The sequence below is a fragment of the Enoplosus armatus genome, chromosome 23 (assembly GCF_043641665.1).
Source record: "Enoplosus armatus isolate fEnoArm2 chromosome 23, fEnoArm2.hap1, whole genome shotgun sequence".
Lineage (NCBI taxonomy): Eukaryota > Metazoa > Chordata > Actinopteri > Centrarchiformes > Enoplosidae > Enoplosus > Enoplosus armatus.
The window spans coordinates 8138691-8166256 of NC_092202.1; the positions used below are offsets into that span (position 1 = coordinate 8138691).

Here is a 27566-nt window from a genome sequence, read left to right on the forward strand (position 1 = left end):
TCAGTTAGGTTATACATATAGAGTTAGTCTAGTCATGGAGCAGTTGATGCACTTACCTGCCAATAGGCTTAGAAAAGATACACAGTTCATGGTGGCAGTGATGGTTATCCATGAACAGCAAGCATATCTGATAACAAAGCAACAACAAAAGGCAACAAATTCAAGGCATTTGTCTCCTATTATTCATAGCCAAACACCCTAATGACTACATGTCTTGCATACTTGCATCCATCAGTTTCAGTTTGTGTGTATCATACTTACGCAGTTTGAGAAAAGCATGAGATGATGTGTTGTAGATTGCATTCTTCCACCCACTGGTACACATGCATCCTTAGTGGTTTTTACATGACCTCTCAATCAATCCCTACTGAGTAGTCCATCTTGTTTTTCTGTTTGTGTCATTATTTAAATTTTTTATATAATCATTATTCCTAATATTCAGCATACTTGGAGAAACTAGGACAAATTTCTCTCTTTTCCCAACTTTGTTCATTATTGTATGATGTATGAAAAAAACGTCCTAGTAGACTTTAGAGTTTCTTTGTCAGGGGGAAGATTCAAAAGCATATGGTTTGTATTTAAAAGCGAATTCATATGGCAGGCATGGCAGAATGACTGTTGAAAAGTATAGATTAGACCCCAAGAATGAGGTTAAGTATTCTCCTTTAATACGTGGTAAATTCAAATAAACAACCATCATCTATAGCTGTTTCATGGTGCATTTATGTCAAAACTTAGCATCGCAGCAACGTGCATTCATTGTCATTCATGGGACAAAAATATGGTGTCAGAGAGATTGATTCATCATAGGCATCATGATAGTGATCATGATCATGATAGGCATTTGACATCCCATAGCAGGAGATGCTTAGGTGTAATTAAAAGAGTACTCCACCAATTTACATTGTGGGGCTCACAATGGAGAAAAAAAAGATCCAGAGATATCGTCTTTCTTATTCCACACATTCGTCTTCCTTATCAAGAGCTGGCCTCAACATTACCCACCATGCAACTCGACAGTTCAATCAGAAATTTGGGTGGGTTATGCTAGTAGTGGCTAATTTAGCCTCGAGCCGCTAGCTTCAAGCAGAGATGAGGAGTGGGCCACAGCTCACTTCTTTCAAACTTCACACCGCCAGATTTGTTTCATTTTCAAATTTATAGTCTTCAGCCCCAACAGACACTGACTCAGATGAACACTAAGCCCAGAGGCATACGATTCCGAAGGATCAACAATTTGGAGCTGGTTCTTTCCCATACCTACCTACCTTTAGTACAATATAGAAAATATGATATGGTGATATTAATAATAATAATAATAATGATAATAACAATTTAGATTTACTTGTCTGTCTGTCTGTCACCCTCCTTCTCCCTGTTACTCACACACACCAACACAGACACATTTTTCCTCCCTTTTGTCCTCTCCTTCTACTTTTAGAGAATTACCTTCACAATACATCTAAAAATTTAATTCAAACAGAGAATAAAAACATTTTAAAACCTCGGCCAGATCTAACTTGTACAACTTGTACAATCCGGAAGCAACTTGACCAAGCAGACAAGAGGTCAAATGAGTGGTTACAATCTAAAGATTGTGAGTCATAAAATCTAAAAATCACACTCACCTTTCAACACCATTGACCTGAATCTCTCTCGTGAATCTTCAGTACACTGATAAGCGTAAACAAAGCTAAAAAAGAAAAGCTGTCTCACGAAACCAGTTCTGCCTGCCATATAATTACACTCGTCAGGCCACCTCATAGCAGTGACGAACAACATAAAGTAAAATCTGTACATTGAAAAGCAATGGCTGCTGTATGTAGGTGATGATAATTTAAGTATGGAGATTTCACTGTGTGTAAATTTGTTCTTTCTTGTAATAACCCTATTTTAGTCTGACAACTGGGCCTGTTTGATCCTGTCTGGACGGTTCATATCATACCATACATATCAAGACATGCTCTAAAATGGAAAAGGACAAGAATTGTTATAATCTGTAGTGAAAACCTTTCAAATCAGTCTGCCTGTACAGCTGCATTACAATGTAATTATCATGTAACACTGAGGAAAATAAATGGCAAACATTATGATTGCTTTGATGAATTATGTAAGTAACTTAGCAAGTTTCAGGTTTCTGCAAATTGATGTTTATTAATTGATTGATCCATATGGAAATGAAAGGACAATAATGACTGCCTGAGTGGTATGAAAAAATATTCATAGATTTTGTACTCTGAATTCATTAAATATCTACTTATGAGCCATGACCATGTGCCACGTTTCATCAGATGACAATAGCCAACTGTTTATAAGGAGTGTTCAAACCTGAAAAACAAGAGCAGCCACACATACATGTGCAGTATGCCCAAATTAGTAATACAATGGGTAGTTGGAGTGCATAATGACATTACATTGGCACAAGGAACTTTCTGCATTTCCCAACCTTCAACTCTCAGCATCTTGGTCTGTGCACACCCAACCATATGACATTGTTGCCATTCATGCGAGGACCGTGTCTTTGTAATTTTATCAGCCATGCAGAAGACATGTCGCCTTGTATACTCATAACTGTTGTGATACAGCCACATCCTGGTTCAGACTGTGCTGCATTGCACATATGGAAACGTTGTCATATGTCTATTGTGTAATTTTCTTTAAAAAAAAAGGACATTATTTAGATATAATGTATGTGTGCCATATAATAAAATAATATGAAAGGACAATAATGACTGCCTGAGTGGTATGAAAAAATATTCATAGATTAGATTGGTTATGTGTGCAATGTAGTCATAAGACCAAAAATAATGGAGATAGTCATATTTTAGGTATTAGCACAATTGCATAAACCTAAACGCATAAATCCAACTGTTTTAGATTAACTACATTTCCCATAACCACTCATTTTAATTGGTATGGAAGCCCGTTAGTCCAAACATAATAATTTCGCGTCTCCATGCTACTGTGTTGCTGCTCTTAAAGGAGACGCATCCCAAATAGGCCTAGTCTCGGCCAAAGAAATATGAGGTTTGCTATAGCTTTAAGAAGTAAATAATGCTGGATGTTTGTAAAATTATAGTTACCATTCAACGTACTCTTTTTATTAATAAGCTAGGTAATGAAATGCCTGCGTAGTGACTGAAAATTTACTCTTGACCGAGCTAACAAAACTTGGTCCCACTAGGGCCTTCTACGTTACGTTGGTCTTAAATTCCTATGTTCATAACTGACTAACAACAAAAGTCTGTAGGGGTCATAACAGTTAAATAAGACCGGCATGGACTCGGAGGAAGACGAGGTTTCAAGTGCTCGTCCTGGGATCGAGACAACCGGAGACTCAACGGAGGCCGCCAACCCATCCCCGGACTCGACTGAACCGTCCAGCGGGAGAAAAGGAAGTAAAAGGCGCATGAAAACCGCAGTGACCTCCCCAGACTCCGGTGACTCTCGGTCTGGTACCGGGGGTCCTGCGCGTGTTTTGCGAGCCAGGGGAGCTGGAGCTAGCAGGGCTATTGAATCCAAGAATGCCTCTTGCAAGAAAAAACCTACGAGTCTGCACCGTGGACGTGGGAGACCTGCGGGATCACGCTCTAAAAACACCTCTGTCATGCAGTAAGTGCGTGCACAAATGCACTGAACTACTTTGCTGTACACTATTATTGCAACAGGATAGGTATATCACTTGCAAGAGGGCTTGTTTGAAGCATTTGTGAGTTGCACTGCAAGAAGGCTTGGGGCTGTAGTTGTCGGAAGTGTGTAATATCACTGGGGTTTCTTAAAGCTATAGGTTTACCAGATATTGAAACCAAAACAGAGTTGAATGCATGCGTTTTCCTATCTGTCCTCTCATTATCCTGTCCTTGTTCATTGCCCAAGGGCAGTAGAGGTAAAGCATACTATATATTTTCCTTAGTATTCTACAGATTTGTTTTGATTTACACCTGGCTGTCATTGACTGTAGACTCTCTCACACACAGACCCACGATAAAGAAGTCCACAGCCAAAAAAGGTACAAAGACACATTCTTTAGTCCATTTCATCTATAAGCAGGAATTTCATTCCTTTAATTCATATTACATTTGTCACTAATAAATGGGCACTCTGACTTCCTCAGCATGCAAACACACAAATGGACCAAAGCTGTCCAAATCTAGAAAGGGCAAAGGGAGACCTCCAACCCGAGCCTCTCGCACCACACCAGCAACAGCATGCAAGCCAGAAGCAGAGATGGAAGCTTCATCATGTGGTAAAACAAAGACCACATGCGTTATCTTTACTACATACTGTACAAATGTATAGATGTCATGACAATAAGACTGCAAAACATAAAACAACTGCAATCATCTGAAACTGAAATGACATATTCATTGTCTCGGTTTTTCAGGAGAGGAAGTAGGTGCTTTGGAAGGAAGCAATGACAAGTGAGTGGTATACAACTTATTAAATGAGCAGCAGAGTAAATGTAGGATTTCTGTTTGATTTGCCTTTGTGAATTTCATTGGGGCCAGTATGATGTTGATGTCCATATTAGCATTGCAGATCCTGACGCAGCTCTCGACGAGGACCCTCCATTCAGAGATGACCCAAATGACCTCATCTATAAACCAGGGACAAAGACGTACGCTGAGCAGTGCCTTTCCATAATGAGCATTAGTCATGAATGTTACTTTATATGAAGACATCCATCATGATGAATGTTAAAATGTTAGTTTTAATGGTAAATTATGCTTTATCTCTTAACTCCTTAGGGAAAAATCAAGGCGGCGTACAACATTGCAACAAAAGGAGGTCAAGAAAGAGGAGTCAGAAAAGGAGGAAGAAGAAAACGATATTAAAAATGAAGAATCAACCAAGATTGTTGAGCAGAGTGAAGATGGAATGGACGATAACACAGAGCCACCAAGGAAGTAAGCAAAGTATGCACTGATAGGACAGAAGGACTGGTGGCATATACTGACAATAGGTGTATTTCATGATGGACCATTTAGTGCTCAGTGAGCCACGAAGAAGCTTGAGGTATGGGAATTGATGAGATTTTATTGACACCAATGCCCTTATTGGTACGAGTCTTTATTGATTCCCTTATTGATTCATGATCAATTTTCTGTGTGGAAATGAAGTAGGCCTACACAGGTATTCAGCGTCAACACAACTGTTAACTGTTTATTATCTCTGAGTCTGAACACAGTGTAGAGACAGAGTAGAAAAAAGGCATGCATGTGACTGAGTCAAAGAAAAAATCTGCTAAGCCTGCCTGCGCGGCGCTAATGTTGTTATAACAGGATATTTACTCTCAGTAACAGACTGCTGCTCAGTTGGGAAGCAGTGGCACTCGTGCGTAGAGTGTCAAATACATGGCACCCCTGAAATGTACGCCCATGTTGCATAAAAAGACGTTTCAGGTGTTTCTACCCGTACATGAAATTATCGTTTTACAGACATTACAATTAGCACTGTTGTCATCTTTATTTGTGAAATGATGCCACGCTTTCTTCTTCTCGTTTCTTCCTCTCTGCCACCACTCCTTCTTGTTGCACATTTCATGAGTTTGATGTCATTGTTTCGTAATACGCAACTGTCAAAAAGACATGCCGGCATCGATAAAAGGAATTGATACGCCCGGAGGCATACGATCGGACAATTTGGAACCGATTCTCAACTGGGACTGGTTCTTGAGTTTAATTTTAAACCAACATACAAAATCACAATACATGTTACTACCTAGAGACGGAGTGAAAACAACTTACTGCAGTTAATGCCAAATTAAACCCGCAGGCAAATATTTCAGCAGCACATATTATTAATTCATTATTCAAGATGTTGAAAATATGCTGACCTTCTTGTGTATGTAACCTCAGTCTGACTCATCTGATCTTACTTAACTTTTTGTTTGATTATACAATGATTTTGCTATTGACTGTCGATAAGAGTTATTATTGTTTTGTATTTGAATCATGGCAACCTAAATTAAATTAAAATGTAATTGTGTAGTACCTAGGGATGAAGATTCCTGACTGTAATCGACAATTGGAAGTTTGGGAAGAAGGATTAAAGTGTTGGTCGACTTTTCAGATTTTGTTTCAAGTTCTGTTTTGCAATCTGTTTTCATTTTAGGAGAGGTCGACAGCAAAAAGATGATAAAGCCCCTCGGCCGCCAAAACGAAGGTAGCATTCTTAGTTGTATTATTCACTGTAGATGGCTGGTACTTTTTGGATCAAGTGTGATTATTATACAATTTCCCTTTTTTCTGTCTTCATAGGAAAAAGCCCCCAGTGCAGTACGTCCGCTGTGAAATAGAGGGCTGTGGTACTGTCTTGGCCCACCCACGCTACCTACAGGTTTGCCATCCTGACAACTGTAACCATGACAACCCTAAATATTTTTAAAGGCACTGTCTTAAATTTGGCACTGTGTAGAAACAATGATATTAGCTCAGCCACAGAAATCAAATTGATATACTATGTTTTTACACACTATTTTAGATCTGTGAACTTACCTCAATGTGCAAAGGATCAGAGGTTGGGTGTGTTCAATGTAATATTTAGAAACCAGTGATGTTAATGTTTAAATTGTTAAAATTGTTTCACCTGTAAAGCACTACAAATGAGTGACATTGTACCTTTAACCAACTTACTGTTTTTCTCTCATTTCTTTATTTCAGCACCATATAAAATACCAGCACTTGCTAAAAAAGAAGTATGTCTGTGATCATCCCTCGTGTGGGCGCTTGTTTCGTCTGCAGAAGCAGCTGTTGCGCCATGCTAAACACCATACAGGTGATGATGGACACAGTTCATTTAGACAGTGTTTAGACTGGCACCATGCCTTATGTTTATTTGCTTTTGATTATGAAATTGATTCTACCATTTCTGAGCTGCTTGAAATTCCTAGTTCATAACAAGTCGAGAGATAGTAGATTAAAACCTTTCATTTTCTTTGTTTGTCCTGTCATGTAGTTTGTTCATTTCTGCTTCTCATCTGCCTTTCAGATCAAAGGGACTACATCTGCGAGTACTGTGCTCGAGCCTTCAAGAGCTCCCATAACCTGGCTGTGCACAGGATGATCCACACAGGAGAGAAGCCAATACAGTGAGTCGGCACAACATTTTCAAGTTTTCAAGTGTGTGCTGTGGACAAGGAAGACCTTTTAAAATACACAAGTCATACAAGTCTGGCTTGTGTCCATTAGTATAAGGAAGAAAGAACATTATTAAATTAAATTGAATTAAATTAAACCAACTAATAGTGTATAAAATAGCTAGAATCAGCTCCATCTGCCAATATTTTTTAGTAATATTATAATACAATATTTTATTGCTTCATATTAATGTAATAATAATGATCCAGTGGTATACAGTATAATCATATAACTCTGACCATTTTGCCTACAAAGTGAGTACTTTTACTTTTAAACTTTAAGTAAATTTTGCTGATAATACTTTTGTGCTTTTACTTTCTTGAAATGGAGCATATTTTACACTGTGGTATTAGTACTTTTACTTACATAAAGGATCTGAATACTTCTTCCACCACTGGTTCAAAGTACATTGGATTTAAATGGAGGAGGCTTGAGCTTCAAGTCAGTTCAGACAATAACCTGTTCTTTGTCTCCACCCTGTGGCAGGTGTGAGATCTGCGGCTTCACCTGCCGTCAGAAGGCCTCCTTAAACTGGCACATGAAGAAGCACGATGCAGAAGCCTCCTACCAGTTCTCTTGCTCCATTTGTAACAAAAAATTTGAGAAAAAGGACTCAGTTGTTGCCCACAAGGCCAAGAGCCACCCCGAGGTGCTCATAGCTGAAGCCTTAGCAGCTAATGGGGGCTCTGTAGTAAGCAGTCCCACCCCGATCCCTGAGATTGTCTCAGTGCCCACCCAGCCTGATCAGCCCTCTGTCAGCCAGGAGAGTCAGGAAGCGGAGAGTCAGGAAGCAGAGAGTCAGGAAGCGGTTAGTTCTACAGTTAATCGAACAATGAGTGGTACAGTGAGTGGTATGGCAAGTGGTACACTCACTCCACTGCAGCAGGTGGTGCTCCCGGTCTCTCCACAGACTCAGATAGATGTATCTCAGGGCCAGTTCCTCCAACTGCCCACGCATCATGTGGTGCAGGTGGCACATCAGCAGCAAGCCCCCACCTTGCTACACCTCACCACTGCTTCTCCCGCTCACCTGTCCAGCACCAGCCACCCCCAGCTCATCCACCTCTCCACCCTTCCTGCCAGCACGGTCACATCCGTGTCCACTGCCTACCCCCAGAGCACCCTCCTCACCCTGAGCTCTGTCACCACGCTGGCCTCCACAGCCTCCCTGGCTTCCCAGCAGGCTGTGCAGTGGGGCAGGGAGGCTCATGAGGATGCACAGCTGCCTGGGGAGGGTGAGCTGTGGGACAGGGTGGTGGTGGGTGGCGGTCATGAGGATGTAGGGGAAATAATGTGGGAGGGTAACGAGGAGAGGAGGAAGGAAGATGAGGGGATTATTTGGGAAAGGGAAGGAGAGAGACAGATTCTGTTACAGTGTGCTGAGGTGCATAGAGATAGTTTAATCTAGATACAGGGCCACAAAATGACCTGAACGAGAACTTCATGCACAGCAAGCTGAAGTAGACACAAATCAGAAGAAAGTTTTGATTTAAGAAAGGAACAAAAGACTGAAGGACCTGTCAAAAGTTGGTAAGCTGACATTATATATATTTGAAATATTCGACTTTATGTCCATGGAGTGTAACACAGTAGTCATAAACAGTACACAGCTACAGATAGCTACTTTACATCAGGGAGTATGGTTATACTATAGATTACATACACTTCTTTTACCACTTAATGAATATTTTATAACTTTTTGGTTTTGTCACCCTTGTGTTTGTATATACTGTATGTGTGTATGTTTAACTTTTTTTAGCGATTAAAAAGATATGAAAGTACAAGAAAGTAAAAAATGACATGATATGTCGCCATAGTATCCCTGTTGTTGTTTATATGCATCTTTTTGCAATGTGAATATATGAGTTTCATTGACACACACTAGTAGTTTCAGTTACTTGAAAGTTACAGGAAAAATGTACTGTGAGCAACAACTACAACCAAATGAAGTTCTTGGTGTAAAATGATCTTTGCTGTTAAGATTAAAATATAAAACATTGGAAATGTATTGAATTTTTAGTCTGTACCTTTAGACACATTTATGCTAATCCTTCGAGAAAGGCAAGATCTTTTCTTTGCAAAATGTTTCACAGCAGATATTTTGACTTGTCATAGTAGGAAAGGTATAGGTGTTACTAATAACATTAGTATGACAGTGAGCCATCATGCACAATACCAGGACACTGATTTCCTACTGTGACATATTCATATTCACTTTCCAGGACCATTCCTATAGTGTCACTTCCCTTCCAAATTGTACTCCAGGCCATCTGATTTACTTTCAGATTCTTGCTGTAATATTTTTTCACGGTTATGACTATGCAGGTAGCGGTATTATGGAGGAAATAGTTTTTGTCAGCAATTTTCTTTTGAAGCAATCTTAGATAATAAAATATACCTCTGTACACTGCCACTACTACTGAGCACTCCTAATCTTACAATTTGAATTTATCATAAAATGTATTCAGAATAACTAATAAACAAATTATGTTCTGAAGTCTTTGTTTATTAGTCTTGATGCATCCTTTAAACAAGGTGATACAATTCAAGTTTATTTATGTATCAGGGTCATTACATGCTAACACCAACATGATGTAAATATGTCGGATTAAGCTATTTCAAAGACCTGAAACAAACAAACAAAAACAGACAAACAGGGCCAAAGCACATATAGGAGGAGTTAATATATTTGAAGAAACGCTAATGAAAACAGAGAAGGCACACATGACATTCAGAAGTTACTATTATTTTAAGGACAATCATAACTGACAAAAGACTACAAAACTATAATCTTACAAGAAAGTACTGGTCAAGTCGATTCGTATTAGACATAACATATGGCATGCAGACTTAAACACACTATAATTTCAACATTTATAAGTGATAAAACACTGCAGAAAATATATTATACCCCTACACTTCATTTTTTAGGATCTAATACCAATGGGCTAATATCTGCAGATATATTGGGCCAGCTGAATTATCGGAAGATCTCTATAGATATATATATATATATATAATTTAAACGCTAAATTCTATGTGGTTTTCCACATGAGCTTACGGTGACTGAGAAAACCATCCCAATAAAGAGAGTTTTTATTATTTGCGGACGGATGGGTGGGCCACATGCTGACGTTTTTTGGGAGAAAAAAGGCCCTCCTGTGCGTCCCCCTAAAAACGCCCCTGTGGCTTGCGGAACCAATTAAATCCCCTCTCGTTGCGTGCATGCCAACATGAACACCGACACAAACACGCTCCGTTGACACTCGCTGTGAGGATCTCCGGCCCGTGTTGGAACCGCTGAAGTATCCAAAAAGACTCCGCGTGTAAAAACGTTGCTTCGGTGCCAACATATACGACGTTGGGGGTGGGGGGACTTATTTCTCTGCTCGGTGTTCATCCAGCTCGCTGCTAACCCACCTATATAAACACGGCTGTAGTGCAAATGGCAGAGCAGGAGGAGGCGCAGCAGCAGATAACCGTGCTGGACACGCCGGTGCCTGGCCGGTCGCAGACGGAGAGAGCGGTGGCTCTTGCCCGGCTACTGTACCACGAATGTACTCATCTGCTCCAGCTATACGTGAGTTATCAGTTTTCACAGTCGTTACGCTTACCTCACACTCGTCAGGCGGTGAGACACACTCCCCTCCCCGTTACTTGTGGCTTGCTTTAATACGAGCATGTTTTTGTACTGAGGCAGCTAGCTACCTGTCGCGTTTGAAGTAACGTTACATGTTTGACTGTTTCTGTATATATACATTAATATTCACCAGTATGCACTTGTGGGTTCTTGAAAGGGATGCCATGTTGCAGAGTGTAATCACACTAAAAGCACCCCCCCCCCCCCCCCCCCGTCCATTTTCCCTGGGGTGCCTAATGGATAGAGTGTATTGGATTTTTTTCCTGCTGTCCTGCTTCTGTGCCTCGTCTTCCTTTTGGAACACCTTTTAATTGATCAATATAATCAATTTGCTTGTCCCTTAGTGTTACATTTGTAATTGATCAAAAATAAAATGAAAGGCACAAGTGCAAGGTCAGTGGTACCTTGCATCTGTCTGCTTTGCACTCATCAAGTGGGGGAAAAAAATCTCTTTTCCTCCCCCCCTTTCAGAAGGAGAAGGAGACCTTCTTGTCGGACCACGCCCCAGATGGCGGGCGCATCGTGTCACTGTCCCCTGACTCGGATGGGCCCAGCGCGGAGCAGCAGGTGCAGTTGCTGCATTCAGCTCTGCGGCAGTGCCTTGGGCTGCTTCACTGTGTCATCCTGAAGGAAGAGGAGGAATGGGGTGAGCTGGAGGGCGACTACGAGACCATGAGGAAGAACGTCCGATTCCGGCTGGAGCACTTGCTCCACAGCACCAAAGCGCTGGCGGAGACCGAGAACACAACCCTAGAAGTCACCCCAGACCACCAGTGTAATGAGGTACAGTATTTGTTATAGTTGGCTTTTATGTCCATATGGCCAGTCCTCTCATGCAATTACAAGAGACTGCTATTTATCAAACACAAATGTATCTTCTGGTAATGCATACAAAACCATGAGATACTTCTATATACTTGCAAGTAACCTATTTTCCTGAAGAAGAAAGAAGAAAGAGAGAAAGAAAGAAGAAAGAAAATAAAAACTGCTACTAACCTAAAGTTTATCCTGATGAAGGGCATTTCCCAGGCTTTGTCCAAGTAACTGGCTAATTTAACCGTTTCCTTTCTGAACAGCCAACTCAGTCTTGTGTGTATTATACATGTTTAAAAAATTTTTTTTTCATTTTTTATCTTGCTAAACAAAGTATTGCGTAGTTTCAAGTAAAAAAGGACAATAGAAGACAAAATGCCCCCATTATGCCACTATACAGGTGGCCAAGGAACCCTGCTTTTCTCCATGAAACTCAGTTTTGTCTTCTACACATATCATTTATATGTATTTAATATGCTATCATGACAAGAATTAGCTCATCTACATCAAATCTGTAAGAGACATTTGGCACCCCAAGTAGGGTGTTTCCAAGCTGCCCGCCCTCTGTTATGTCTTAATAACATAAGTAAATGGAGAACTTAAAGCTCCAGCAAGGGTGTGACTAAACCCTGTATTATATAAATAATACCTTTATGTGGATATGGCTAATGCTGGAAACAAAGATTCAAATCATTAACTTAATCACTTAGATATCCAAGCCAATCTTTTGATTGAGCTGACCAATCAATATTAAGAATTAATTAAATTACTGTATTTAATGTGAGAGGTGTCACTCGTTGTGACGAATACACAAAGAATTATCACCCAACTCTGAAGTTCCCCTCACTTTTACGTAGCTTTTTAGCATCTGTCAGATGTTAGCAGCTAAAGAGACATATATTTCCCTCAGGAGGTGGTGGAGGCCAAAACTGAGTTAAAAGGAGAGTGAAATATTGGACTGATGTTCATCAGGTGGACACAAACACGACTACTAATGAATGATAATGTTGCTCCTTGTCTGCTTGATGTGTAATAAACAATGCTTTACTTAAGCCTACCCATTCACTAATAACCTTGTCTTGTTATTTTGTACTGTATCTAGGTATAATGAAAGGCAGTGGACGTTAACTTGCACTCTTCTGTGTAGGAAACCGATGGCGCTGGGGGAGTTTTTGGGCTAAAAATGTGGACCTATCGAGTGCTACTGGAGCTAGTCCACTGGGCCGACCATGCTGCGCAGACCCTCCATGTCTTATACACAGAGAGGGAAGGAACAGAAGAGATCTAACTATCTTTATTTCAATCCAACAACATCTATGAATGAACTCAATCGACACTAACAGCCAGCTTTCCCTTTTATGTATTCCAATTTGAATATAAAGCGGTGTGGAATACACATGTGTACACTAGAGGTTAAAATGTACTGCTTAACTAAAATCACTACTAAGCTTCTTTAATAAAGCCCAGTAGACAGCTTTTCCCAGACATTGGTATTTCCACAGCAAGTGCTAAAATGACCTCTAGTTTGCCACCGTTGCTATTTCCTTTGACAAAGAAGTGAGTGCAGCCTTTTAACTGTATAAAGGTTGGTTTGCTTTGTGCAGAGGCAGAGTTAGACAGTTTGAGAATGTCTCATTTTTGTATACAGTGTGTAATGTATTTTATTTAAGTTGATTATCTGCTGTTCCTAACACTCCAAAATCTACTAACTGCTAGAATGTAGCCAAAACAATACATGACTGATAAACTGTGACTGATGTGCAGCTGAATCTGTAGCCATTTGCTATTTTAATAGGTCACTTAGCTTTTAATGTACCACCTTACTGACATATCTAATCTCAATAATTCCAAATCAAATTCCATGTTTTCATGTATTGACTGAATGCTTGCACTGTTTATGGTTTGGCACAATCTGTGATGATCAAGTGTCATGTTTGCTGCTCTGGTCACCAAGTTCTCTCCTGATGTTATACTTGAATGTGCTGCTATACTTTTCACAAGTTTGAACTATGAGATGTGAGAAGTGGTTCTCAAATCTTTTCTGTCACACCCTCCTTTGGAAGCAGAACAGATGTTTGAGAATCACTGTACTAGACTAATAGTTTACATTAGGTTTGTAGTGCCTGTAGCCAAAAGTATCAAACACTTCTGCACCACAACGACTTCACTGTAGTGTGAAATGCCTGCATAGACTCATTGAGTAAATGAGCTGTGACTTCAAGACTTGCTGATGTGGTGATTTTTTTGATGCCATGCTTTTCTTTTATCTCTGTGATGAATAACTGGATGTGCATTGAAGATTAAAACCCAGTGTTAACCCTTGTGTTTTGTTGATATTATTTGGTAACACTTTATTTTAGATGTCCCTAATTTCCCTAATAAATTTCTAGAAGTTACCTGGAAAGAGCTATATAATTTGATACATAATATAGGGAAAATAGAGACAGGGTTGAATCGGTCCACTTCCAGTTAGGTCATTCATGTAATGGCTTGCATAGACTAGAGACTCTTGTAGTCAGTGCACAGCAGGTAAGTGTAACATGCAACAGTGAAATTTGTCCAAAGGCAAATATCCAAACACATATGAACAACAGTTTCCTATAATAAATTACTAATACATTAATATTTTTTGGGTGCTGTGTAAAAATTATTTTATATTTCTCCTATAATTAGAACCAAATGAAATAGTTATTCCCAGGAAACTAACTAGGACATTATTAAAAAATTACAGACACAAATAAAACTTCACTAAATATTTTTTTACTTTCTTATGATGCTATTGAAAGTAGCTAAAATTAGCTCCACCATGAGCAGCTAAAAATGCTTCTCACACATTGTAACTAACATTGATTCTAATAACATTATATATAATTATGTATTAGTTACAGAGGACATTTTTCTGCAGAATATATACTTTTACTTTTTATACTTCAAGTACATTTTGCTGATAATACTTCTGTACTTTTACATAATTAGGATTTAGGATACAGGACTTATTTGTAATGAAGATTTTTTGTGGTGTGAAACTCACTTTAAAATCATGTTTATAAGCAATTCTCATAAAATTAGGGAAAATGATCAAGTATCCAGCTGGTAAAACTCAGTATGATATATTCAGTGTGATGTTCAGCTGCGACAGAGGGCCCCCAGGAGCCCAAAGAGAACATCAGGGTTAACCAATGATTCTGTCAGCTTCACTTTGAAACAGGCCTACTTGACTGCACTTCCACGTGATTTCCATGAAAGATCACACGGCCTACTGAATGGCTACAATACTGTATTTTCAATCAGTGCATCCTTGACTCTTGAGGTTGTAGGTCTTTATCTTCCTCAGAGGTGAGTGCACCCCATTTTACCATTAGAGCCCCAAAGGATGTTGTGCACATGCGCGTTGTGCAATCTACCGGAGCGCGAGAGGTAGGGAAGGGAGTCCTAATGGCGGAGACTGTACGGTCGCCTTTTGACTACCGGGAACCACCGACCCTCGACAGCGACGGGGATGGGAGCAAACCACCGCCGCCAAGGGGGTGAGTGAGCACAGCCTTCCTCCGGTTTGTCGCCGCGCAGGCTTGTTTTCACCGGGGATTTGGGAGCAAAACGCAAGAGCTCGAGACGCACGCGCTGCGAGCGTGCACGTTTGTTTAGTTAACGTTAGAAGCCTTTATTCGCGTGCATGATTTCATCGTTATATTGCAGAAAACGTAGCAGGAAAAGAGCTTTTTGTGTGTTTTTTGGTTGCAGCCGTTGTGACCTGTGAGGCTGCGTCTTCCCCTACTCGCCTCAGCTAGCGTTTAATCGCCAGCCTTTTATTTTTGATGTTTTGACGGGACACAAGTCTCAGCGTTAGCTACTGGAAGCTAACGGGCTAGCCGTGGTTTAGCATTAATGTTAGCATCCAGGAATCATCAGCCATGTAACTATAGCTGGCCAGTGATTTGCCCTCTTGTCGATAATCCCTGTCATGTCAGATTTCATAGGCTGCAGATCCCGGAAGATAATATTCCACAAACCACCTATGCTAGTATTATTATGCTCTTAACACTGCTTGACTGCTCAGCTCGAGCAGATCATGACTCGTGGCTTGTTTGGCTTTGAGTAAACAAAGTTGCTGACCATGACCAAAATACATCCGAAAACAGTTGACTGTCACCAGGCTCAATGAATTAGGGACCCTTTGTTATGCTAATCAGCCATCTGTAAATGCATTTATATAGTCTGACGGGGTTGGATAAAGGGGTGGGGCCGTTTCCAATATTTAGATAAAAAATCATTGTGATAACTGAGATAGCCGGAATAATCTCTCCACAATAGCTGACTGTTTACAGAAGATCTGTGTGTCTCAATCATGGTTCTGGATCACCACGTCAAATCAAGGACTGGTTAACACCTAGATTGCCAGCGTTGATGTGACTTTAAAAGTAAAAAGTAAAGCTAAGGATGCTGGTCAGGCTGCAATCATTATTGTGTCAACAAAATGCATTTCAAATGGGCTGTGATGAACTGACACCTGTGTGCACTCTTCACTTGGAAAAGAAGCATATATCTAATTAGTGCAGAAGTAATTCATCAATACGTTGATTGACTGAAAATATAATGTCTACTATTATGATAATTGATTAACTGTTACAGCTTTTCAAATATGAGAGATATATGAGAAATTTTCACATTTTCTCTGTTTTATGATGGCATATCTTTAGGTTCCTGACTGTTGATTGAAAGATTTTTCCTTTTGCCTCTTCGAAATTGTAATGGGTATTTTTCACACTATTTTCTGACATTTTATATAATAAACAATGAATAGATACATTGTAAATTGTATTATTCGACTGATTTAAAAATGAAATGAATTAATGAACACTCAGGTAAAATTAAACCCTCAAATGTGTGTATGTCTCCGCCTTTTATATGTTATTTAGGTTCTGCTATACTCTGTATACCGAAACCAGCAATATATGTAGGTTTTGTCTTTGTTTTGATTGCTTGTCAAATCATTTCAATTTTTCTTAGGTGGAAGAACAACAAATACACTGTCGCCACCACTGCTGCCACCATCACTACTTAAGTAGTTTGTAGCCTTATTGTTGTTGTGGATGAGTCACACACCTAAGAGAAATGTTACGTGAACAGATTCTAGCATTGCTTTGCAACATGTATCACACGCTCTGCTCATTTTGGCTGTCCTCCACTTGAATTTACAGGAGGAAAGTCTTGAGCACTGCTTTGTCTGAATGCATCATTATGCTAAATGAAGTCCTGGTTTTGTTTTTGCAGCCGTGTGTGTGGGAGAAAAAGGAAGGGGACACCTGTGAAGGTGTGTGACCGAGCGTATGTAACAGAAGATGAGGAGGAGGAGAGCATATCAGAGCACAGCTACAGCCCTGGTATATATAGAAACACGCGCACACACGTTTTGCCACCTACTGTTTGTGTTTTTATCCACTCTGGTGCGTATGGAAAACAAGTGTACCATGTTGTAATTAGCAGTTTATTGTAGTAAGGAGAGCCACCTTCCATCTTCCAAACATAAGGCCAGTGCTTGGTGATAAAGCAGTTAAGATGTGCTAGATTTAAACAGTCCACTCTGTCCCAGGTGATAGCCAGTATCCAGAGGGTGCAGAAGACCGCCTCCCTCCACCCGGGAGTCCCTACTACCTGCCTGATCCAACTCAGCTCTGGTAAGGAGGAACCTCACCATGATAACTGTGCTCTTTTTTAGGTTGGGGATCCATATTGCTAATGTCAGTTTATGTGTTCCAGTGTGCCAGAGTTGGGGGAGGAGGGAGCGAGTGGTGTTCGAGGACCTGTGCTCTTCCATCCGCCGCCCAACTGCCGGATTCGAGAAGTCCACTGTGGGACCCAGGTACGGTTGGTTGTTATAGCAATTCGAGACATCGCCAAAGGGGAGGAGATTACAGTGGACTACAGCCTGACGGATTGGGGCGAGAATGCAATGGTGAGCTACTAACCAAATAAAGTGGACAAGGATTGCTTAAAGGAAAAGTCTGGTGATGATCTATGTTTTTCTTATTGTCAACAAATCCCATGAAAAGACCAAAACCAACCACTCAATCACCAAAGCCTGATATAGCTTTTTCCTCCGTGCCTTATAGCTCCATTGTTGTCTAGAGGCAATTAAAGATTTCTGTCTTCCATAGGAATGAATGGGCTTTGGGCTGAGAGCCAGAGTAGGGAAGTCAGAATACATTGTTTTTTCATGAAATTTGTTGACAAAAACCTGTTAATATAGGTACATGTTGAGCTAACGTTTGTTTTAATTTGAAATCTTTTCTAACCAGGAAGAGGAGGCAGGCCCCCACCCACTGTCCCTTTCCGTTTCTGATTACCTTACCCCCTCCTGGTCATTATCACCCTCATCCTCCCCCCTCACTCACTCTGAGCCCAGCGACTCAGACCGTGAGGAGGACGAAGAGGAGGAAGACGATGATGATGACGACGATGATGAAGAAGAGGAAATGGAGGAGATAAGGGGTCGAATGCTCCGCCGCCGCAAGAAGCGCAAGCTGCCTGCTGTGGTCAATGCGAAGAAGAAGAGCTCACCCACCTCCTCCAGAGGACCCGGGCGCCCCTGCTCATCCTTTTCCCACCCGGCACCTGTCGCACCCCCAGCCAGATCCCAGTCCCAGACCCCAGTCGGCGCCCTGGCACCCCCGACCACCAACATCAACAACAACATTAACATAAACATTGGCAGCTCCAGTGGTGCCACAGTGAGCCGGCGGCAGCACTGCCCTTACTGCGGCCGCCACTACCGCTCTCTGGCGCGCCACCTGGAGAAGCACCACGCCAACCAGCCGGAGGTCAGAACGGCCATGGAGCTGGCACACCTGCACACGCATAGCTCGTCAAATGGCAGCGCCTCACATCCTCACCCCTCATCGTCCTCCACCTCCGCCCCTCACAGTCATTCCTTTGCTGTCCCTCAGCCCTCGGCCTCCAACCCTGCTCCACCCTCTCTCTTCTCCAGAGAGAGGGAATCACCAGCTACTCGCTCAAGCACAGGCGGCGTCTCATTCTCCCTCTCGCTTTCACCACCGTCTTCGGCTCAGCCCTCAGCCACCAAGAAGGGTCCTAGCTTACCACTGCCCACCACAAAACGCCCCACACCTCCGATGGTGTCACGGGTAAAGAGTCCGTCACCGCCTCCCCCATCTACTCCCAGAAGGGGTCGGAGGATGAAGAGAGAAAAGCATGAAGAGCAGCAAAAGGTGGAGGTGGAGAGCTCCAGAAGTCAAGAGGAGCTGGTTCCACCTCCTACTCCAGAGCCAGACATAGATCCAGATGAAGATCTGGAGCTAAGTGGAGAAGGAGATGAGGACGCACCAGAGGAAAAGAATGGAGAGATTGTAAGGTATGGTTAGATTATTGTCTTTTTCTTTCTGTCTCTGAAACACATATTGTAGTCTTATTATCAATTCGATATTTATTGGTGATGTTTTGGGTGGTACCTTTTTTAAAGGCATTTAATCCTCTCTTCGTCTTTTGTTTCCAACACACGCAGACATCACATGTCTCCGCTGCTCTCTTCCCTCTCCTGTTTGGTCGTCTACCTCCGCCGTCAGCAGCACTCCTCTTTCCTGTCTTTAACCCGTTCTCCTCACTCTGCCGAGGCCTGGCGCCTGCTCTGCCATTCCAGCCTCTCCCTGCTCATCCTCTACAACCGCCACCGGGAATGTGAGGTGGCCAAGCTCACTATTCAGGACTACCGCAACCGTTTCACCCCCCAGGCCAGCTCCAGCAGCAGTGCCCCCTCTGGCATGGAAGTCCTCCTCTCCCCCTTTGAGCGCCAGGTCCTCTGTAACCTCCCGCGGGCTGGTGTTTTGGGCAAGCGTGGTCGCATCCAGCCACTTATTTTCCCACCACACTGTGAGTCCTGCCTTGACCTACTCCTTCAAACCAGCCCCAATGTGGGTGTGGACCCAGAGAGCCCCTATGTCTTCTCTCGGCCCTACCACTCTCCTGCCACCCCACTCCGGGGCACGGACCTTCTGAGAAACCTGGCACGAGCCAGCGGGGCCAAGAACCCTGGAGCACTGACAGCGACGCGTGTGCGGCGGCAGGTAGCAATACTTACACAACTGTTATTATTAGAGGAGGGCGAGAGCCAGGGTGGAGCTACCAAACGGCTGGAGGACTTCCTGGAACGTGAGTACCATGTGACCCAGAACTGCTCCACTATCGTTCGGGATCCAGCACTGATGGGTCGCGTTGGTCGTGTTGTTCTTTATGGAGAGAGGGAGGGTGTGCTTTTCCGAGGGATGAGCCTGCAGCACATCTGTCTCGAGTTGGATGGTAAGGAGTGACATCATGCATCCTCTGTTTTCAGTAGAAAATGTTGAAGCCATTTGGGCTCATCAGCAGGTATTTTCAACCATTCTTCTTCAAGTAGAACTATTAATATGTATTGGACTCTGGGATCAGCCTCCTAAATTACTTTTAAAGGGTCAAACAAAAAAAAACACAATAGTGTTGAATAGAATTTGGTACAATAATCCACAGGTCTAATTGAAAACAACTTTAGAAAAAGAAAATGGTTAGATTATCACAGCAAAGTTTGTAAATTATCCCCAATTTACCGTAACATTTTTTCTGGAAAGAGACATTATTATTGAGTTTTTCTGTGAAGAGTGTCTCTACAGCCTCAGTAGCAGATATCACAAAACCTGTTTAAGATTAACCAGAATTATCTGCATTACTGGACACCACTAGGGGTATATAGGAAAATGACTTTGATACATGTGTGAAAATGTTTTTTTTTTAAGTTTTTGGTGTGTGTGATTTTGATGAACTGACCTTTTAAAGTACTTTAAGTGCTGGACTATTTCTGGGCCCAGAGCAGTGATTTCCTGGAGACTGACTGTCATCGTGAAGTTGCCAGGCAACCAGCGAAAGAGTCCAGGAAGTCATTGTGCCTGGCCAAGAAATAGTCTGGCATATAACCAACCATAAAGCCACAATACACTCATTGCTGGAATATTACAAATCAAAGCCACCGTTTCATGGCTGCACCAGTACATTAAGGAAAATTCTAGATAATTTTTGAGTTGGAGAAACTTTATCTCCACAAGTTTGTTAGAATGAATCTGCCAGAGGGTCTGTTGGCACCAATTTATTAAGAAACCTTTTCAATAAGCAACAGTACTGCAGTTGATCCCTTTTCTTAAAATGTTATGCTGTATGTTAGTCATTCAATTTTGGTTAACTACCCTGTATTTTATCTCTGTCCTACAGTAATGTCTGGCAACTCAGCAGACTCGTTTTCAGAAGAGTCAGAGGCAGAGGATGAAAAGGAGGAAGTCAAGGAGAAAGCTGAGGTGATGGTGAAGAAGAAAGGACCAGGGCGACCGCCACGGAAGAAGAGAGCGCCCATTCCTTCTCCAGTCAGCCCCTCAATAGCCAATGTTCATAAGAGGAGATGTATTCCACCCAAATCAGGTAACCATCTGTCAATATCAGTCTATGATGTCCCAAGCTTCAGTCACATCCTTATACATTTGATCCTATGCTACTTATTCTATTTCTTTACACTTCGTAACACCTACTCCTCTATGTCACAGGGAAGCGCGGTGTGCTGAAGCGTCCCTGGTCAGAGGCAGAGCGTGTAGCAGTGGAGACTCACCTAAAAAGAAACCTCATGGAGCTGCGAGTCCCTGCGAAGGCGGACTGTGAGCGTTGCCTCGAACTCTGCCCCCTGCTGGTGAGCAACCAGCGAGACTGGAGGGCCATCAAGTTTTACGTCCACAACCGCATCCAGCTGCTGAAGAAGCAGGGGAGGAGGGAAAGCGCTGCCTCGGTCTGCTAGGGCAAAACCCAGACATGGCAGAGGACACCTACCATAATGTATAAACCACCAGCAATCATATTGAAGAGAAAAGGTCTTGGTCATGGTGGAGAGCAGCTTCTTTTTCCTCTCTTTCATGGGTGCAGTACCTAAAGTTAGGTGCATCCCCAGCCTCATCACCCTGGTTATAAGCGAGTGGTGTAATAAAATTGACTAAGCTAAGAAAACAGATGAGTTGCTCCAGTTAAGGATCATTCATACTCAGTGTTCAGGATGCCCAGTGTCTGTTTTCCAAATGTATTTTTAAGCGGTTGGACAAGATGTACCCAAAAGTGTGAAAATAAATTCAGACATAGTGAATGCTTTTTTAAAATTATTTTTCCTGTCATCTTTGCTTTAGTTGACAGTGACGAGTGGTAGGAGATTTAGGAGAGAGGGGGTGACATGAAACAAATGTCCCTGGAGTGATGCTAATCCAGGAGGTTGCAGTATTCGCTTTAAACAACCAGGACACGATGCAGCAAAGGCTCCTTGGTCCAGTGTTTGCTCAAGGCTGATGACCAAACGTGAATGTGTAAAGCTTTGGAGGAAGAAACAAATCGTTCCGATCTTTAAAAATCCCCACAGACAGACTACATGTCTTTAGGACTGAGACACATATGAACTTGTATAGTTTGTGTTTGTGATATTGACTGGCATTGTGCCCCCAACCCATGGAGCCCAACTGACGAAGTGTATTAAAAAGTATTCTTTGAAGTCTTGGACCATGATGCACCTGTGAAGTGGTTCTTGCGTACCCCTTATACCATCATAGTCAGACTATTATGTATCAAGGCACGCCTACTTGAATTTATTGCGTATCAGAATTTAAAAAAAAGAAAATTATTTCAACATATGGTCTTATTCATAATGTAAATTCTTCCTACTCTATGAAAAGTATACAGTAGTGATGACAAAGTTAGTATCGTGTTATGGTGTATATACTGTAAATACTACCTGTACTTATTAAAGTGTATGACATTTTGCTGTGTTTTCTTAAACTGGATTGTAATGTGAGTTTTAAATTGTGGACGCAGAGTGAGACAAAGACAACAGAAATGACAAATAAATATGGGATTCCATATATGATTGAGTTTATTCAAAAATCACAAAAAAGCATTCACATTAAACAATTATTTTACATTTTAACATCAACATGCATTGGACAGACATGTACAAACAAGATGAAAAATAGGAATGCCATTGAGTACAACAAAATACCAAAGGTTACTTGAATACAGCCCATCAACTCAACACTAAAGTAATGTTGCCTCATTCCAGATGTCAAGTGTATTGCATTGCATTTGCACACAAAGTACATGTACACCTGTAATCAGTTGAGTTTACATTTCTAAATTGTGGCTACAATAACTATGTCAGCCATTTCACACCTAGGCAATTCAATGTGCTATACAAAGAGGAGAGAAGACAATAAAACCTGTGACTTTGGGACTACACCAAAAAATATAGTAAACACTGAGCTACAAATATGTTATAACACAAAGTGGTTTGTTTTTCAACAAGAAAACTGAAGGAGCACACTCAGGTAATTTGACAAGCATAAAACAACTCTCTCTTGTGCTTCAGGGAAGTCAAAAGGCCAGTACCAAACAACCTGAGCGACCTGTGCAGCTAATCATCAACTGTGTTAAAATATGCCCTGTATATTGAGGTACCAGTCCACTGAAAACTTTGTGCTACACACTGCACCATGAGAAGGAAATGTATTCTAAATGTTCACATGAAGCCCTCAGAGCAATTTAAGAGGGACCATTCTTAGTTGTAAGATTTTGTCTATCCCATGCACAATAGGTTTGGAGTTTGAGATGGAGTTAGTATGACTATCAACATTTCAGCTTTAACATAACTTATTTACAAACGCTGGGTGGTCACCCATTTCAGTCACTCAGATTTCCCTGAACTAAATGAAACCATGAAGTAAAAGAAACACTTAAAGTTGGTTCAATTAAGTTTTTTCCCCTTCAACATGGGATATGTGTACAGTGCTAAAATATAAAACCGATTTTTTCAAGATGAAAGTGTTTTCTTACAACAGTTCACTCTATTGCTGCTGAATCTACAGCGTTCCCCATGCCACTACACTCACCCTGTTCTGTCACCCATAATCTTCATAGCAGCCGTGTCACCTTTACCAGGATTGAACAATGGAAAGACTTCCCCTGTAAACTTAGCTGTTAAACTGCCAATGAGACTCTTATCGTCCACATTATGAAAGGAAAGCTCTCCTTTGTCGTAATCCAAATACACACCAAAAGTCTGCGGTCTGGAAGAGACAGGCACAAAAACTTTTGGTTCTGTGCTAAACTGAAAGCTATCTGCTTTGTCAGGGGAAGAGGACAGGAACCAGAAACCATTAGATGTAGTTGCAGTAAAATCTGACTCCTGAGGGATGACAGTTGCATTTGTAACTCCTAGCCACCAGGACTTTTTGAGGCCTATTTCTTTTGTCCCCATAGAAACTTCCCAGTAGTGTCGTCCAGAAGAGAAGCCAGGTGTTCCTCTGATAGCTGTGAGACAGGTAACCTTTTCTTTATCGGGAAAATCACACTGTCTGTCTCTCAGTAGACCATCCTTAATTTTGAGATATGGATTTCCTGTCTTGTCAAGTGTAACACTTTCTGTTGATGAAATTGAAAAAAAACACTAGGATGAAATCAGAAAAAGTCAGGTAAGAGAAACACTTCAGTAGATAATTGTTGTTTACAATAAATTCTTAAGTGCTTACTATAATACTTGCGCATAGTTGATAGATCTGTTGGCTGGATCACTCCTGTAACAGAATAAGTAAAAATAGATTCTTTCAATCACCTGTTCCAAATAAAATTCTCTACAGCAAGCTTTGACCCTATGAACAGCAACAGAGTTACTTCTTACCTTCTTGTAAAAGTGTCTCATTCTCTGGGGGAAACAAAAAAATAATTAATCCATGGGTTCTGCTATTTTATGGAGGCATTAGGGGAAATGTGAGAGACAAAGCACCTATTATGACTCAAGCTGGATTCTACAAGTCCTTTACAGAAGTGCTAAAAACTAAAATCTAACACTAAATTGTTTGAGTACCCATTTAATACACATATCATGTACTTTCACTGTAATGTTGTGTAAGCGTTAAATAATGAGACTCTGTGGTAGTTCTTACCTTCAGCGTGGTCACTTTCTGATTTAGCTTTCTTCCCTGAAACAAAGAACATTTTCAGGATTTTTATTTGTTTGATGTTTGAATTAATTTTGCATTTTCTGTTTAAGGTATTTACATACTACCTCTCTTTGTGAAGTACAGCACTCCAAGTACAGCTAACACTAACATGGCTAGTGCAAAGGCAACCCATCCAGCTGCTGAAGATCCAGACTCTAAATAAAAGAAAAGAAATCTTGGAATTTTGTGTGTTGTTCCAAGTGAAAAAAAGAATAAAGAAAAGGCAACTGTTGCACACTTGCACATAATTCTCTTTACCCTGTTTATCAGGCTGAGGAGGGTTTTCCAGGCGCAATCTTGCCTCCTTTGCCTCTTCACCAGAGAGGCCTACTGAGCAGGAAACCTCAGAGGAGCTGGAGACAAGAAGCCAGCTGTGGACTGACAGAAGACCAGAAGACTCTTTGCTGTGCTTCAGGCTCTCTGGGGTCAGAACCTGCTTTTGGTCCAACCAGCGCAGACTAGGCTCTGGATACCAGCCTCCAGACTCACAGCTCACATTCACCATGTTCTCTTCTTTCCACATAGCTGACAGAAGAGGGAAGGCTCCCGTTTCTAGGAAGAGGATTAAAACATTTGTTGTAAAGGTGAAGAGACTTTTTTTTTTAAACCATCCTTTGGTTTTGTGCGTTTTCTCCACTTTCATGATGCTCACCTGTAACAATGAGACTGATGCTTGCTCTGTCATAACCGTGCTCACTGCTGACGTAACAAGTGTACTCTCCTGCGTCCTGGAGTGTGACATTTACCAGCTGCAGGCTCACATCACCTGCTGCCAGCCCACGAGACACTGCATCCTTTGAGCCAAACGAGACTCGACCCACGTACGAAGCTTCCTGGGTTGCATCCTCAAACTGTCTTGCCCGGTAAAGCATGATCGGGGAATCAAAGTGATCAGTACGGTACCAACGTACCTCCAGACCCTCTGCATTTTGTGGTGGATTAAGCCAGCATGGTAACGTGGTTTTTTGGCCGTAGTGCACTAAGACAGGGGACCTGACCAAAACCACAAAGCTATCTGAAACTGTGAAACAGGCAAAAAAAAATCTGTTAGTTAAGTTTATGCTTTTGTAATTGTCTGTGGGTTTTTTTTGTTGTTGTAACAATTAAGATAAGTAAAGATGCATTCTTACCTTTATAGTATATACAACAGTTTTGTTAATAATTGATGATAAATCATGGTCTGTTCAAAGAGGACACAAAGCTATTCTAAGCAAATAAGGCTTAATGGGGTTTAGTGGAAAATAAAAGCAAAGTATATGGGTTTAGCACAAAAAGTAACAATGAAAAGTGAATAAATTTCACCAAATTGATCAAAAATGTAGGAATGGAGAGTAATACATGGTGAAATACTATGACAAGGGAAATCCCAGTAATACAACAGATGTGAGGATGTAGGCTGAGAGGAAACCGGGACTTACCAGGAGCAGCACTACACAATGATGCACCAAGAGCAGCCACGAGGGTCATGAGTATCAGTGGACCTGTAAAATGGGAGAGACACCGTTTATAACCGCAGGCTCTTTGCGTTAAACCAACCGTAACATCATGAAGCACACAGACCTGCTCTCCACACCCTAAATCAATACAGCTCTAACAACAACAGAATAAAAGCGTAAAAAGAATAATATTTCGCGACTGATTAACCGTGCGAAGTGAAACCTCGGCCTACCCATTGTGCTCTCGTAATTCCAGGGCGAAATATCCTTCATGCAACTCGAGGTGACGTTACAGCTGTTAAGGACAAAAATGAGGGCGCGATTCAAATGTAGATAAATAAGATTTGTAGTCAGCTTCAGCTTTTAAGCGTCATTTCTTCGTGGACTTGGAATCATGAAAATCCCCGCATTCAAAAATGCTCCGCTCCTAAAGGAAAGATTTACTTTCACTTTTGAAGGAGAACGAGGCGCGTGTCAGTGAACAAACGTACAGGTGTGGATGAGAGGGCGGGCTCGCTACTATCTCATGAGTACTTTTATTTGCTTTGCAGTAAATGCTCGCCCATGTATGAAATCTAGAAGAAGGTTTGTAGAGGCGTAAAATGCATGTGCAATATTCCACTATGGATAATAATAATGTTTACCTAACAAAATCTCCCGCTCTTATGTTTGTACGTGGGTGCTGTATTATAGGCTAATCCCTGTGGAAGAAATGTATGGGTATGGAGGAGTGTTTAAATTATGCGATGACATGATAGTTAACCTGAGAAGCACCCCTGGGTCCTTGGCATGCTTTATGCTGGGAGGTAAAAGACAAGCTGAAGACCTTGGAGATGCTTCACCTTCATAATAAGTATGGATGGGATCTGGTCTTGGCCATCAGTCACAGACAGTGGGGGTAAACACTCCTTATGGCGTGGTTTCTTCAAGGTTTAGGCACCATATAAAGCGGAAGTGTATGAAGAGTTTACATTTTTGGTACTGACTGTGTGCAGCCTGTACCAAGATCTTCTCTTGAAATTAACTCATATATCCAAGTAGGAACAACTGAGGCTCGTCGAGTTTATTGTCATATTCATTAAAGCAAAGATTGGCCAGAAGTACACGTTTTTCAACACTAATCCCTTTATATTCCTGAAGGACAAACGACTGGATGTGTTCCATATCTCAAAAGCCCTCAGGCAGTACGGAACCCCAGGTCCTAAGTGTTCAATATCAAATAAATAAATATAAGATAATGAAATAAATATATTTTTGTGTTTGTTTCTTTGTCCTATTTCTTCCTCAGTTAATTGAGTCTTAAAAACATTTATAATGAATGTATTGTTGCATTGTATTGTCTGCTAAATGAATACATCTAAAATCGACTGTTTTCAAACCTGGCACAATATTAGAGTTGGATGTTCCAGATGTGCCAATGAGGGACGGGAGTGTTTATGTGATCTGTGAATTCTCACGTGAGTGCGCTGCGTCAAGATAAACT

At 41.4% G+C, this 27566-nt stretch overlaps 3 protein-coding genes across 6 annotated transcripts; 2 read left to right on the forward strand and 1 right to left on the reverse strand.

Moving 5' to 3' along the window:
* Nucleotides 1-3006: 3006 nt before the first annotated feature.
* LOC139306011 (E3 ubiquitin-protein ligase ZFP91-like) lies at nt 3007-9563 on the forward strand. 3 transcript variants are annotated; one of them, XM_070929972.1, is made up of 13 exons: nt 3007-3027; nt 3251-3612; nt 3978-4009; nt 4115-4246; nt 4385-4421; nt 4532-4618; nt 4749-4907; nt 6115-6165; nt 6261-6339; nt 6663-6777; nt 6991-7090; nt 7626-7921; nt 7985-9563. In XM_070929972.1, the coding sequence occupies exons 2-13, from the start codon at nt 3278-3280 to the stop codon at nt 8545-8547; spliced, it is 1986 nt and encodes a 661-aa protein (XP_070786073.1). In that variant the 5' UTR covers nt 3007-3027; nt 3251-3277; the 3' UTR covers nt 8548-9563. The 3 variants fall into 3 exon arrangements, with proteins under 3 accessions (XP_070786073.1, XP_070786071.1, XP_070786072.1); XM_070929970.1 differs by having other exon boundaries at nt 7626-9563; XM_070929971.1 differs by lacking the exon at nt 3007-3027 and having other exon boundaries at nt 3126-3612; nt 7626-9563.
* Nucleotides 9564-17042: 7479 nt separating this feature from the next.
* LOC139306286 (uncharacterized) lies at nt 17043-22514 on the forward strand. Its single transcript, XM_070930230.1, has 7 exons — nt 17043-17055; nt 17183-17267; nt 17350-17545; nt 17889-18961; nt 19112-19902; nt 20842-21045; nt 21168-22514. The coding sequence occupies exons 1-7, from the start codon at nt 17043-17045 to the stop codon at nt 21410-21412; spliced, it is 2607 nt and encodes an 868-aa protein (XP_070786331.1). The 3' UTR covers nt 21413-22514.
* Nucleotides 22514-26396, reverse strand: LOC139305734 (butyrophilin subfamily 2 member A2-like). Of its 2 annotated transcripts, none has more exons than XM_070929675.1 (9): nt 26317-26396; nt 26066-26128; nt 25300-25668; nt 24906-25199; nt 24713-24802; nt 24591-24626; nt 24326-24349; nt 24177-24221; nt 22514-24069 (listed from the first exon to the last, which is right to left on the reverse strand). In XM_070929675.1, the coding sequence occupies exons 1-9, from the start codon at nt 26354-26356 to the stop codon at nt 23534-23536; spliced, it is 1497 nt and encodes a 498-aa protein (XP_070785776.1). In that variant the 5' UTR covers nt 26357-26396; the 3' UTR covers nt 22514-23533. The 2 variants fall into 2 exon arrangements, with proteins under 2 accessions (XP_070785776.1, XP_070785775.1); XM_070929674.1 differs by having other exon boundaries at nt 24710-24802.
* Nucleotides 26397-27566: the final 1170 nt, after the last annotated feature.

Coding starts and splice junctions, on each gene's coding strand:
- LOC139306011 (XM_070929970.1), top strand. CDS start 3,278: ATGGACTCGGAGGAAGACGAGGTTTCAAGTGCTCGTCCTGGGATCGAG. Junction 4,422..4,531: donor TTGGAAGGAAGCAATGACAA/GTGAGTGGTATA, acceptor TGTCCATATTAG/CATTGCAGATCCTGACGCAG. Junction 6,340..6,662: donor CCCACCCACGCTACCTACAG/GTTTGCCATCCT, acceptor TCTTTATTTCAG/CACCATATAAAATACCAGCA.
- LOC139305734 (XM_070929674.1), bottom strand. CDS start 26,356: ATGAAGGATATTTCGCCCTGGAATTACGAGAGCACAATGG. Junction 26,129..26,316: donor GAATTACGAGAGCACAATGG/GTAGGCCGAGGT, acceptor CCCATTTTACAG/GTCCACTGATACTCATGACC. Junction 25,200..25,299: donor CATCAGTCTCATTGTTACAG/GTGAGCATCATG, acceptor TCCTCTTCCTAG/AAACGGGAGCCTTCCCTCTT.
- LOC139306286 (XM_070930230.1), top strand. Junction 19,903..20,841: donor CATCTGTCTCGAGTTGGATG/GTAAGGAGTGAC, acceptor TCTGTCCTACAG/TAATGTCTGGCAACTCAGCA. Junction 21,046..21,167: donor ATGTATTCCACCCAAATCAG/GTAACCATCTGT, acceptor TCTATGTCACAG/GGAAGCGCGGTGTGCTGAAG.